This window comes from Podarcis gaigeae, assembly GCF_964106915.1.
Source record: "Podarcis gaigeae genome assembly, chromosome: 14".
Taxonomy (NCBI): Eukaryota; Metazoa; Chordata; class Lepidosauria; order Squamata; family Lacertidae; genus Podarcis; species Podarcis gaigeae.
This window is the reverse complement of record NC_139690.1, coordinates 22,245,848-22,260,407: the sequence shown is the minus strand read 5'-3', so window position 1 is coordinate 22,260,407 and position 14,560 is coordinate 22,245,848. Positions and strand designations below refer to the sequence as shown.

General features: G+C 43.2%; 1 protein-coding gene across 6 annotated transcripts in view; it reads right to left on the bottom strand.

Moving 5' to 3' along the window:
* Positions 1-14,560, bottom strand: part of LOC310831918 (protein FAM169B-like) — a 53,032-nt gene that overhangs the window by 17,606 nt on the left and 20,866 nt on the right. For all 6 annotated transcript variants that reach the window (XR_014558043.1, XR_014558044.1, XR_014558045.1 and 3 more), the window contains 3 exons: positions 9,641-9,726; positions 5,075-5,249; positions 806-988 (listed from right to left, as the gene is read on the bottom strand). Coding sequence is in view for 3 of the 6 variants with exons in the window: in XM_083713227.1 (XP_083569353.1) it covers positions 806-988; positions 5,075-5,249; positions 9,641-9,726 (444 nt within the window). In the remaining 3 variants the exon portion in view is untranslated. The remainder of the gene's footprint in view (positions 1-805; positions 989-5,074; positions 5,250-9,640; positions 9,727-14,560) is intronic.

The following is a 14,560-nucleotide window of genomic DNA, read 5'->3' as shown; positions in this document are numbered from 1 at the left end:
ATCTATCATTTTACATATGTAATGGACCATTACAGAACAACAATTTGAGTATTTTTATTTATATCTGAGCATTTGGAGCAGTCTGAAAGAATGTAAAGATCAGTCTGGGAATTCTGAAGTTTCTTGTGCAACAATTAGTTCTATAACAATGTTTGGAAACCAGTGAGCAGCCTTGTCAAAAAGAGCTTATTTATGTCTTCCGCTCAAACTGAGTTTTTCTTTACAGCAGTGTCTGGGGCCTTTTTTTTTTTAATAAAAAAAAATCAAGGGCTTGCCTCAGTAGATGCTGCACAGCTGTTTATAATGAGAAGTAACTCAATAGACTTGGCCTCACATCATACCATTTTCAATAAGGACAAGTTAAAATAGATTGTATTGGTTTGATGAAAGAATGCACTATTGAGATTAAAGCCTAGGAACCACCAATACCATCTCATTTATGTATTTATTTCACACCTAAATGTATACCACAGACTTCTTGTCTTCCAACTTTTGCAGCCACACCCTGAAATGAACTGCTGATCTAAACCAAAATAATCCCTGGGGCATAGCCCTCCCATAAAGTGACGTATCGTTTATGACATTAGATAACACAAAACATGCTAGTTGTTTGTTGAAATTCTGACCGTACATTAATGTTTTCATAGCAGAGTGAATGCACATTCATGTGAGAGATTTTTGCCTGCAAAATAAAATCACTTAAAATATACAAAATATTATAGATACACAGGCAGAAAGCCTCTTTGTGCTTCCTACAAACCATCATGACCTTTTAAGCCAAATGTTTCTAAACCAAGTCATTTACCTTGGTACATGACAGCAGAAACAGGACAGCTGAGTCCCAGGGCAACTTCAGCTGCAAATGTCTGACAAAAATCATGCAGCATTTTCATACCAACTCCACCTCTTCTAAACTTTTTTCGGACAAACATTGTGTCCAAAACTGGGAGCATGTAGCATTGGCTGGAGTACCCATCACACAGGCTTCCTGGAAGCAGAAAACAACATTGCCTGTAATTAAACTGAATTCCAAACACAGCTCATGAATGAGTTTATTAAAATCACTATGAAGCTGTAGACAGAAAGCTGGATTTAAAACCATACAGCTCGCTGGGTGGACTAGTATAAACACCAAGAAACTGCCCTTTAGACTCCAGCTCAAAACACACCTCTGGTTCCAGGCTGCAGCTCCTGTAATAGATGGGAAGGATCCTGAGTTGGAAAAGCCCCATCCCAGGTCTGGATTCTGTGACCTTGACCTGGCTCTGACATATGGCAAAAGAGCAGTATTTCCATATGAAATATATCACAGCAGCGTTCTCTCTCTCTCTCTGTGGTTTTTGAAAATCAATGTGTACATTATACACAGTATATTTCTTTCTATTATACAACAGGCTGATTCTTCTTACTCCTACTACTTTTTGAAAAACGCTGCTCACACACAACACTGACTGCCAATCAGCTACTGGGCCATGTTCAAGATCTTGTTAACATATAAAACCCTGAAGAACTTGGGACCAGGTTACTTGAAAGACTGTCTGACTGCCCCCATGTAGACCTGTAAGATCACTTAGTTCACCTGGGGAAAATCTTTATGTGGCACAGCACCCTACAGAGTATCATAGGGTGGTGACCCAGAAGCAGGAATTATCAGTTGTTGCCCCTGTGCTGTGGAATACCTTCCCCTCTGTCATATGTGAAGTAGCAACTGTCAGTGGTTTCAGGTATCTCGTAAAAAACATATCTTTTTGCCCAGGCTTTTGCTGACATTGCATCCTGTTCTGCATGTCTGAACCTTCTGAATTCCTGTTTTATTTGCTTTATGTTTGCTGTTTCACTGGTTTTAGGCTGTGTTTCTGTTTTAGTGTTTAGTTTTTTCAAACACTTAAGATATTTCTGAAATATTAAGCAGTATAAAAATGCTTTTAAAAAAGGAATGAACATAGACCCTTTCAGGCCTATTAACAGCTAAAATCAGACAAACAACATGTGACCCCTTCATGCCCATCAGAGCCACAACTCCCCTCCTATTTTGCTGCAATCACACACACAGCTGATCACAAAACAAGTATTGTGAACAATGTTGAGCTTGGTGGATGACATGTTCTGCAGGCCCAGCTAAATTGGGAGCTCATGGTTTCAGAGAAGCAAGCTCCCATTTCTTCCCTTGATCTCACAGGCAGGTTAACTGGCAACCATGTTATCCTTCAAGACCAGCCACGAATAGCATCATCTTCTCTTTTCTGTTCCAGTTATGAGGACAGCCCAGTTATTTGAATGTCCAAGAATCCTGCTGCATAAGGCACCCTCTTAGGGTGGGACTCATTGCCCTCCAATTACTCATAAGATCAAGCATATGGGCACAGCTAATAAAAGCATTAGGCCCCTGCGTGAGCCAAGAAACCCAGCACATCCTGGACTGGCCGGCAGCCCGGCAGAGATGTCAGATTCTGGCAACATGAGCCCATTCATTTTGGGATGCTGACAAAGGTTTTGCTTCAAGATCTGCAATAGCCTTAAAAGGGGACTGTAGAATTGCTAGCAGGCTCACCAATCCTGTTGTCATCCTATAGAGTTTCTTACTATTTCACTTCTTAATTTGATAGAATCTTGCAAACACCTGGAATAAGGTTGGGGAGCTAAAGGATCAGCTCAATTAAACAGTTGATCGTCCTGCTTTAGGAACCTCAGGCCAAGGATGAAATGTGGCCCCTCTGGGCCTCTCTGTTCAGCCCTTGGGACTCTTTCCCTAGGCCACACTCCTCACTGGCCTTGCTTCACATCCTGTTGAGTGTTTTCTTTTGGCTAAAATGCACCCTTGAGTTCTGATAATCATCTTGCTTTTCTGGAGGGAGATTACATTCCTTCGATGGAGTTACATTCCTTCTAAACAGTTACATTCCTTCTAAAGGAGTAGGAATGTAGCTTGAGGTGCTTCTGGATACAACTTTGTCATTGGAGACCCGAGTGACCTCAGTGGCTGGGAGCACCTTTTATCATCTGTCATATTCACTAGCTACAACTGTATTTGGAAAATGATAACTTAGACACCATCATCCATGCACTGGTACCCTTAAGACTTGATTACTGCAATGCACTCTGCGTGGGGCTGCCTTTGGCCCTGGTCCAGACGCTCCAGCTGGTGCAGGATGCAGCAGCTAGACTGCTGACTAGGCAGACAGCCAAGAGCATGTGACACTTCTGTTAAAACATCTGCATTGGCTGCCCATATCCTACCAGTCCATGTTAAAGGTTCTTGGGTTGATACAAACACTGAACAACTGGGGCACAAGATGCCCTAAGGCCTGCCTCAGCCCTTACATCCCAACGCAATCACTTTGTACACATTTTAAAGACACCCCCCTCACTAATGCTGAATGTGCAGCTGACAAGGGCACAACACACCGTTGGGCATATCAGAATCAGAAGGCATGGCAACTGAGCACATTCCTGCTCCCCAACACATGAAAGGAAGGGGAGAGGTGGTATGACGACTTCTCTTACTCTCTGGGTGCACACACTGAGTGTTATGGGCAAGGGAAATGACAAGCGGAGTCAACGGATGCCATCACAGAAGGCAGTCTTTGTGAAGTCTGCTTCTTCAGGGCCTTTAATCTGTTTGGTTAGGTCACGCATGCTAAATGACTAACCTGTGAGCCAGCAGAATGGTAAACAGCAATTACAAGGGCAGAGAAAAGAGACAGCCATTAACGCTCTCAAACATCCAAAAGCTCAGGAAAAGCCCAACCCCATCCTGCCCCACATCTGAAAGACTCAAACCAAACAAAATTGCACATTCCAGTTAGTTCCCTGATTAACAAGCTGGCTTGGCAGACACTTGTCCAGAGAGACCTTCTGCAGACAGAGCCCTTGTGTAACAGGAGAGAATGTTTCTGCTGAATGGTACCCAAAGTCAACCCATTGTGTGATTTGTGTACAGACACACACACACACGCCTACACAAAACCCAAAAGAGAGAGCAAAATCTCCAGCTTCAAATAAAACTAAGAAGGCATGGCTTGGTGTGTGTGTGTGTGTGTAGATACACACACACAAACAAAAACACATTGTATATTTGTTTAATTCTTAGTATATTTGAAGCTTTGTATCTAATGCAAAAATAAAAATGCATGCATTAGTAGAAAGAGACAGAAAGAAAAGATGACGCTGAAAATACCCTGAAAAGGGTATGGATGACTGACCAGCTGAAACCCTGCATAGCTGCCCATCAACTAATATTCCCAGGGAGGTGTAAGAATAAAACAATTAAAAATACATCATATACCATGTTCTATAACAAGACTGCTGTTTCTTTATACACACTTTGCATCAGCTCCTCTTGCTAGTTAGTTGAGGAAGCAGAAGTCAACATCCTCCTCAAGCTCCTTTTGCTATCCCAACCAAAGCACTCAAGAGAGATCTCTGTATCAAGAAACAATCTTTTAACAATTAGCTCACACAGTTAGCTAAGGAATGAATGGCTAGCCAGTAGCTGCACTATGAATTATAAAGAAAAGCCAAAGAACCACAACACATGTTCTTAAAACAAATTGTAATATATCCAAGCCTTTAACAATTTTCAAAGACCGGCTACATTAAGATCAGCGGCAGGGATTGTGTGACTATAGCGATGTTGTTGGACTGCAACTCCCATCAGCTCCAGCTAATGGTAAGGTTGATGGGTGTTGGAGTCCTGCAAGGGCCACACATTCCCTATCTAAATAGGGTTTAGATAACCCTGTTTTGGGATTATTAAGTCAATATATGTTTTGCCCAAGCAAACAGCCCACTTGCAATCTAACCCAGAAGTCTCCAATTAACAACTTACCAGGTTCAGAAAAACCCAGCATTTTCAAACATAGTTTAAAGTTGGTTTAAGATCCTGGCTTGTTACAACGCTGGTGGGCCACAGTTTCTCAGTTTGCATGAAGGGGAAAACCAGGAGTAATTGGAGACTTCTGGCTCTGGTTGTTGTGAATATTAAGCTGAGATAGGATTCTCCAAACCAAGCCAACCATCTAAAATGGTGTCCTTCATTTTCCTCAGTATGCCTGCATGAATAAAACAAGTGTACCTTTCACTTTTACGGTGTAAAAGGCAGCTGCATCTCCACTCCTCCAAAATATTTTGGCACACTCTTTCTCAGAATGAGGCACAAAGAGCACATCGTGAGTCAAACTCCTCTCTAGCATTCCAAAAATAATGACGTTAAGCACAAAGAGGACAATTCTTTCTTCAAATGTCTGGACCTTACAAAACAAATAGGGGCAGGGGAGGGAAGAAAATAAGAGAAATCAAAACATTCTGGTTCCCAGTAAAAGTGCTTTACATTGGTTGGTGTTGGTGATTTGTGTGATGTTAAAATATCTAAGGAGGTAAGGTCAGCAGGATGACAAATTTGCCCAAATGTATAAGATTTGCACAGGAAATATTCCCAGATTACACATTGTGTAATAAATATGGTTGGAAAACAAGTAAGATTATGACAGAGGGAATCAGGAAAAAAAACCTGCTGGAAAAGGTGGTTTCTGAATTCTGAATTCTTCTTTTTATCTTTTTTATAATGCTTTTTTACTGGCTTCTATGTTATACCACTGTTTTATGAAACCATTTTATTGCCTTTTGGTTGTACTTTTGTATGCCACTTAGAGATTTTTAAATATTAAGCAATTTAAGTACTTTTAAATAAATAAAACACAAAACAAACTAATTTGCTCTAAAGTTATCAGACATTTGCACATAATAGACTTACTGTATCAAATCAGTTGGGGAATATGTAAAATAAAGAGTTAGTCAGAGAGGTATGTCAAATGGCATTAAAATTAAGAGGAAAGCACAGGAAGAATTTTAAATGAGAGAAATCCCTTTAAACAGAACTCCATAAAAAATGCAATTTATGTTTAAATGGTCCAAGACAGAAGGCATTTGTAAATGGGTGTGTAAGTAACACACTGTGCCAAAGGTTAATAAGGCTGGCTCTTCGCAACAGATGGCCAATCAAGCAGCGCTAATGGTGAAGGGCTATTATTGAAAATGAAATAACTCCGTTATCTGATTGTCTTGCCTAGTACCTGGCCAAAGGAGGCAAAGTGGACAGAAATGGAAAAGGACAAACCAGCAGATAAATGGAAATGGGGCTGAGGAAGATTACTGGTTTTTATAGTGTGTGGAACGTGGGGGCATGGATGGCAATGGGGAAAGTTGAACTATCCATGGAAAAGCATTTAGAAAGATGCACCCTGAAAGGGCAGAAATGCTTACAGAGTGGTGTGTTTGCATGTATATATGTATATACCATATTTTTAGCTCTATAAGACACACTTTTTCCCTTCTAAAAAGTAAGGGAAAATGTGTGTGTGTGTGTGTGTGTTATGGAGCGAATGCAGGCTGCACAGCTAAGCCCAAAGCCAGAACAGGGAGACAGAGCGCTGTGCAGTGCTCCGTCTTGCTGTTCTAGCTTGGGGTTACCTGCGCAAAGCCTCCGCAAGGCAGCGGGGTGAAGGCACACACCCTAATCTTCCTCTAAGGTCATAGCTGCTTCAGGCCAAAATACACATGATATGTAGTTTGGATCCATTGCTCTGTGTCCGCTTCTCTGGAGCAGCAGAAAACAACCTTTCTCCCTCCTCTATGTGACATCCTTTTATATATTTGAACATGGCTATCATATCACCCCTTAACCTCCTCTTCTCCAGCCTAAACATGCTCAGCTCCCTTAGCCGTTCCTCATAAGGCATCATTTCCAGGCCTTTGAACATTTTGGTTGCCCTCCTCTGGACACGTTCCAGTTTGTCAGTGTCCTTCTTGAAATGTGGTGCCCAGAACTGGACACAGTACTCCAGGTGAGGTCTGACCAGAGCAGAATACAGTGGCACTATTATTATACAGTGGTGCCCCGCAAGACGAATGCCTCGCTAAACGAAAAACCCGCAAGACGAAAGGGTTTTCCGATTTTTTAGCGGCTTCGCAAGACGAATTTCCCTATGGGCTTGCTTTGCAAGACGAAAGCCCATAGGGAAATCTCTGGGGACAGCGGGGAAGCGCAGCGCGCCTTCTCCTCTGTTCCCGGACCTGTCCTAAGGCTTGCGGTGGGAGGTCCGGGAACAGAGGGGAAGGTGCGCAGCGCTTCTCCTCTGTTCCCGGGGCTTGCGGTGGGAGGAGGGTTTTTCCTCCCCACCGCCAACATTCAGAACAGCATTCTGCATGTTGGCGGTGGGGAGGAAAGCCCTCCTCCCACCGCAAGCCTTCAGGACAGGTCCGGGAACAGAGGGGAAGGTGCGCAGCGCTTCTCCTCTGTTCCCGGGGCTTGCGGTGGGAGGAGGGTTTTTCCTCCACACCGCCAACATTCAGAACAGCCTTCTGAATGTTGGCGGTGGGGAGGAAAGCCCTCCTCCCACCGCAAGCCTTCAGGACAGGTCCGGGAACAGAGGGGAAGGTGCGCAGCGCTTCTCCTCTGTTCCCGGACCTGTCTTGAAGACTTGCGGTGGGAGGAAGGTTTTCCTCCCCACCGCCAACATTCAGAAGGCTGTTCTGAAGGCTGGTGGTGGGGAGGAAAGCCCTTCTCCCCCGCCAGCCTTCAGAAGAGTTCCCGCCTAGGCTGCGGATAGCAGCCTGCTGCCCCGCGCGAGGGGCGCTCGTAAGCAGAGCGCCCCTCGCGCGGGGCAGCAGGCTGCTATCCGCAGCTTGGAGAGCCCTCTGGACCTCTTCTGAAGGCGGGCGGGGGGCAAAAGTCTTTGCTCCCCCCCCTTCAAAAGCCGTCCGGGTCCAGGACCTCTTCTGAAGGCTGGAGGGGGGCAAAAGTCTTTGTCCCCCATGCCTGCCTTCCCGGGGGCTTTTAAATCGCCCGGGACAGCGGAGAATTCATCCGCTGTCCCGGGGCGATTTTAAAATGCTGGTGGGCGGCAGCGCTGCCGCCCGCCAGCATTTTAAGATCGCCCCGGACAGTGGAGAAGTCCTCCGCTGTCCCGGGGTTTTTAAAATGCTGGGGGACGGCAGCGAAGGCTTCGCTGGCGCCCGCCAGCATTTTAAAATCGCCCCGGGACAGCGGAGAAGTCTCCGCTGTCCCGGGGGCTTTTAAAATGCTGGGGGACGGCAGCGAAGCGTTCGCTGCCGCCTGCCAGCATTTTAAGATCCCCCAGGACAGCGGAGAAGTCTCCGCTGTCCCGGGAAGGCAGGCGGGGGGAAACAAATACTTCCCCCCCCCCCGCCGGCCTTCAGAAGAGGTCGGGGGACAGACTGTCCCCGGACCTGGTCTGAAGGCGGTTTCCATAGGAACGCATTGATTGATTTTCAATGCATTCCTATGGGAAACCGTGCTTCACAAGACGAAAAATTCGCAAGACGAAAAGACTTGCGGAACGAATTAATTTCGTCTTGCGAGGCACCACTGTAGTTAAACAGCATCATGAGCCTTCAGAGACCATTCTCTAAGCTCTGGAAGAGGATTGGCTTATTCTTTCCTCCATCTGCACTGCTGACCAACCTCCTGAAGCTGGCATTAGCTCTGCTAGGTACAAAAATACAGGCACAGCACTGTTACCCGAGGAAGACTACTCCCCCAGCACAAGTAATGGGATTAAACTGCTCATGGGAATGGGGTCGAAATTTAACAGAAACAAAACGAGATTCCCACATGGCCATGATTTCCAGTCTCAGAACCAGTAGGATGTATCACTGGTTTCAAAGCATCTCTGACACTCGGTGCACTGTGCACACTGACACTCGGGGAGTTCCTGCCCCAAGCATGGAGCTGGAAAGACGGTCAGGTGCTCACTTTCATAGTCACACTGTGCCTTGAGCTTGGTGTATTGTCAGGCAATAGTCCATCCTGCCTCCCCTGGAATAGGGCGGTCAAAGCCAACGGCAACTGCAAATTATAGCTAAATACCAAGTCTAGTCAAAACTTGTAGATGCCTGGCCCCAGCATTGAAGTTTTGGTGAGATATATATGCATATACTTTGAATTTGAATAAACCAAAGTCCTGTAACCAGTAAAGCGAGATGAGCACCGCAACCCCAGAGTCATCCATGACTGGACCTAACGGTGCCCCTTTACCTTTTATAACCACCTTCAAAGAATGTATGTGAACTAAAAGTATGGGGTGGCATGTGTGCCAGTTCTGCCCCCATGTCTGTCCCCTCCACCCCTAACCTTCCCACACTTAGTAGGAAGGTTGAGGGTGGAGTTGGCAGGAATGGCCACACTAGGGATGGGACTAGCATGCTAAGTCCCGCTATATTTTACTCCCTCCTGTGTTCTCGGAATGCTTTAATAGGGTTTAATTAATCAGAAATGTACTTATCAACAAACAATTCCATAAATGGTTGACAGTTCTAGCATCAAGATACCACCAGCATGTGATGAAAACTCAAAAATGCTATGCCTTCAGGAGAGTTTTCAGAGGCAAGAGTTTTGGTCTGTTCCTGCTACTACTCCACACCATTCCAAAATATTCCAATTTCTCTGAAAAGCTAGATATTAAGGAAATCAAGTCATGTATAGACTAATGTTTCATATAATCCATTCCATACTGTATCAAGTGGGGGCACTAAGCATCACTACCCTATTTAAAAAAGCCAGCACACAATCAACTGAGACCATCTTGCTGACCGATATAAAGGTTTTTAAGTAAATACCTACCTGTTTCAGCCCCTCCCGGGAATGATCAGCTGTTTTCATTACATCTTCAATAAGCCACCAGGAACTATGCAAATAAATTGCTAATACTAAAAAAGAATGAAATGAAGATGTTTCATTGAAATGGTTGCCACCATGATACCAAGAGCTCATACAGGGTTTCAGCTGTGCTGTCTTCCTCTTGCTGTTGTCAGTTATTTCCATTATCAACTATTCATCAAACCACCCTTTGTATTGTAGGATCCCAGGGCAGTATACAGATGAAAGAATTCAAATCAATATAAATAAGAACAGGAAATCACAGCGGCAACTATAGAACCAATTCAGCAGCAGACATAGAATTAACCATACCTAGGTTGGCATTCCTCCCCCCAAATGCCACTGGAAATAGATGTGTTCCTGTTGACAATGGAAAATAATCACCAAGGAAGGCAAAAGAACCTCCCAAAGTATTTATCACCACAGGGAAGACCCTCTTTCAAGTCACTTTACAATGGGTCACACCAGTCATGCAGTATAGACATGGGCTTTTTTCTATTTATTTAAAACATTTTGTAACACTCTTCCATCAATAATCCAAGGGCAGCTCACAACAATAAAACACAATTCCAAGAAAATCAATGCATTGCAATACATCATAAGCCAATCGCCACGCAGACTGGGTATTTACAACCTACAATGGCAGGGTGACCAGGCAGGCCTTTTGCAAGCACCAGGCAAATGTCAATATTCTGTGTTTTTCCAAATTTTGAGATGAAGCTCTCATCCCAAAGCACATACATTTTTTTAAAAAATAATATTTTAGGATAAAAGACACTTAGAAATGCCTAAAATAGATTACACATTTAAATACAATACATGTTTCAATGTAAAGTTTTGTTCAGATTTTTTTAAAACACCCACCTTAACTCAGAAAGAGGCCAAATAAACTTATAGCTGAACACATGCAAAATTGTCATAGACCATCCATTGCTACTTAAAAGTCATCTCCAACACCTTGAAATGAGTACAGAAGACAACAGGGAAACAACGCAAGCAATTTTTTTTGTTCTTAACTGTCATTTCAATCAAAGAATACTTCCAGAAAGAAAAATACAGTTATGTGCATCAATGGAAGATCTACATTACTGAGTGAGATAAAACACACCAGGGAACAGAAGCTATACAACATTTAATGGTGGAGGGCAGAATTTATGTACCAGTAAGTGAAATGGAAGAAGTGGTGTATTTCAAACCGCAAAAAGCTTTAACAGGAATGTCATCAATTGCCTATGTTAGCCCTGAGACTGTACAAATGTTCTAATGCACATATATAAGGCTGGTTTCTCTGCACTAGCTCCCAAGTGAGCTTGAAGGGTAAGTGCAATCAGTTAGTTAACCTATAATTTGAATAAATTATTAAAGTATGCACCAAAATGTGTTTACATGCAAGCTGTGAAAGAAAGGGAAAAGGGGAAGCTGCAGATGCATAATTACAACTAGACCCATTTCATTACATATTTCACACTCCCTTGCAGAGGGTTTTCATGTGTTTTCTTTATGAAGCATGAGCAGCCCACAAAAGGTATTATCCAATTGTAGCTCTACATAACTCGTTCTGATAGCGCAAGGATATATGCTTGCTCAACAGAACTTTATCTTCTCCACTCCCTGTGCATTGCCTAAATCTGTTCTAGGTTCTCCCCCAAGCCTCTGGAGCAGATTCAGAGAGGGCATGGGGTTTGCACAGAGGGTGGGCATGAAAATACCATTGCCCAAGCATTAATACTTGTACTAATAGAATGAGTGCACTGGGTACTGCTCCAGAACTCCATCTTCCCACACTAGCCAAGAAATAGGCAATTAGCAATGGTGAACAAGCACCAGACAAATGGGACAAAAGGAGTCCAACGTCAATGAGAGCTGTGTCGATTTAATAGCAAGCAGAGTTTGGCTCTGCCTAAAGAAACTCTATGCAAAATACATGGAAACGACTTGACTTTTTTATGGCACATTTCCTGTGCTATTCAATAATTTAAAGGAACAGAGGGGAAGTAGTCCAGTAAAGCTGACATAGCAACTGTCACATCATATTGCTTGGATTACTTTGCCTGTACAGATCTCTTTGCGGAAGGAGAGGGAAAGGCTTCTCCATATCCCATATGAAGGTATATTCACCATTAATTTAAAGTGGTGGCTGGTACCCATTGGGACTGCTGTGGCAGAAGGCAAGGAGGCCAATGACAGGCGGAGTCAACTAAGTCTGCCTTTGTCTCCACCCTCCTCCTCCTGCTGCCTGTTGAGGTCCGCAAAGGAAACACTGAGAATGCAGAGGAGGAGGAGGAGAAGGAAGAGGATAGCCAATGTCATCCACTGGACTGGCTGTAAGAAGGCAGGCAGGTGGAAGTTGACTAAGGACACAGTGTGGTTGGTGGGGCAGTGCCCCGTTCACCCTAATGGACGAGCCTCCACTATTAATATAGTATAATAATATAGTAAACAGATTTTCCCTTAGTGCACTCATGTTCCCATCTAGCCAACTTAAGTCCCCACTTAAGTCCCCACTTAGCCAACCCCACTGAGCCCACTTAAGTCCCCATTTAAGTCCCCTTAGCCCACTTCGGCCCCCTTAAGTTCCATTTAGCCCATTTTGAATACAAAGAAGTCTTACAACACCTTTGTGACCCTCATTATGGAGAAGGGCATATCAACACCGACACAAAAAACACTGAGAAGAGAGAAGGAAGGGCCTCAAATGCTTTGGACCTGCATGTGCATTGACAATAGGCAGGACCTTCACCCCATTGTTTTAGAAGACTGGTGACAACTTTTTTAATTTCAGCAAGCCTACCCAGACATATAATTTAGTTACTTATATTTGTTTTCAAAAAAATTATATGTGTTTTATATAATAATAATAATAATAATAATAATAATAATAATAATAATAATAATAATTTATTATTTATACCTCACCCATCTGGCTGGGTTTCCCCAGCCACTCTGGACGGCTTCCAACAAAACACTAAAATACAATAACCTATTAAACATTAAAAGCTTCCCTAAACAGGGCTGCCTTCAGATGTCTTCTAAAAGTTTGGTAGTTGTTTTTCTCTTTGACATCTGGTGGGAGGGCGTTCCACAGGGCAGGTGCCACTACCAAGAAGGCCCTCTGCCTAGTTCCCTGTAACTTGGCTTCTCGCAGCAAGGGAACCGCCAGAAGGCCCTTGGCGCTGGACCTCAGTGTCTGGGCAGAACAATGGAGGTGGAGGTGGAGACGCTCCTTCAGGTATACGGGACCTTGATAATTATTTTAAGCCTATTTGTTTTTTAATAGGTTTTTTTTTATTATTCCAGGGCTTTTTTTCCAGCTGGAACTGACAGGAACTCAGTTCTGGCGCCTTTGCCTTTACAAGAGAGGCATTCATGGTGAGTTCCAGCACTTCTTTTTCGAGAAAAAATAGCACTGATCTTACCTGCCATTTTATTATGTACACTGCTTAGTGAGCTTTGGGGTTAAATGGTTTATAAATCTTTCTAAAGAAAGAAATAATAAAATTAATAAATGCGCATTCAGAATCTTAGAAAGATCCAAAGTTGGGTATATTGTGGCAAGATGTGGTGGGATGGTCTGGTTTAGGGCAGGGGGAGCAGTTGTAAAGGACATGCATGACGCATAGGTCATAAGACATCTGAGGGTCTAGAACACAGCTCAGGACATGGTTGACATGTCCTAGTCTAGTCACCATCCATGTCCAACAGGTGGAGCATGGGGAGAAGACAGCATAGTGGGAGGCTCCCCAACAGAACTTTAGTTTTTCACAGACCCTAGGAAAGGCAGGAGGCCATAGTTTCCACTGGTGGAAGTCTTCCTACCTTTATTTTCCTATTGCAAACTTAACTGCAGTGCCTTCAAAAACTGAAGTGGAAAAGATAAACTTCTTACCTACTGCATGGACTGCAAACTTTTACACCTAGTTATGTAATTCAGTGTGAAGGTATTATGGCACACAGTGTACCACAGAAGTACAAGGAGAACATTTTGAGTCCAAAACTCATTTATAAGTTTACTCTTCTCCATTACTACAGACTGATGTCAGGAAACAATTTGTTCTTTTGTTCCCATTTATACCTTATCACAAACCATTACCATCCTGCAATCCTATTAAAGCAGGCTTAAGGGAGATCTCAATCACAAGGTGTCTAGAAACAGTGATAATAAAATATTTGGCGGAAGGCTGTAACTTTGGTTCTCAGTGTGGCTCAGTTAGCAAATCTCAAATAATGGCAAATCAGTAGACAATTGAGAGAAACTGTGGAAGAGTTTAGTAATGAAGTAAGATCATGTTTTTAAATTGGGTCGTGGATTAAAATTCAAATATAGGCAAAAATAGGAAGATAAAACATAGAGAGGGAAATGTTCTCCTGTGTTGGTTTGTGTGTATTTCTGCAGAACACAAATATTTGCAGACAAAAAGTTCTTAAGAGCATTTGTTATGGGAGGGAAGTTAAAAATGGTATACTGGTAATATTTAAGTAAAGATTTGTACAGCAATTCCACAAAGCTCATGAATATTTATGAGAGTGGATATGTTATAGACCCACTGCCAACACCCAAGTTTCAGTTTAAATAGGAAACACATTGTTAAAATGCATTTGCCACGTTTCAAATATCTGAAAAGTATTGAGAGATATTTGTTTCAGTGTTCATTTAAACAGTAGCATAAAGTAATGTTGCTTACCTGCCCACTGACATTGGATCTGCAGTACCAGCAAGAACCTGGGAAAGACACTACTACCTTTTCTCCCAATTTCTCCATACTTTTGCATGAAGGTTCCAAATTCCTGGCAGCTCCAGGTAGGGCTGAGAGACTCCTGCCTGAAACCACGGAGAGCCACTGCCAGTCATTGTAGACAATACTGAACTAGATGGTTCAATGGCCT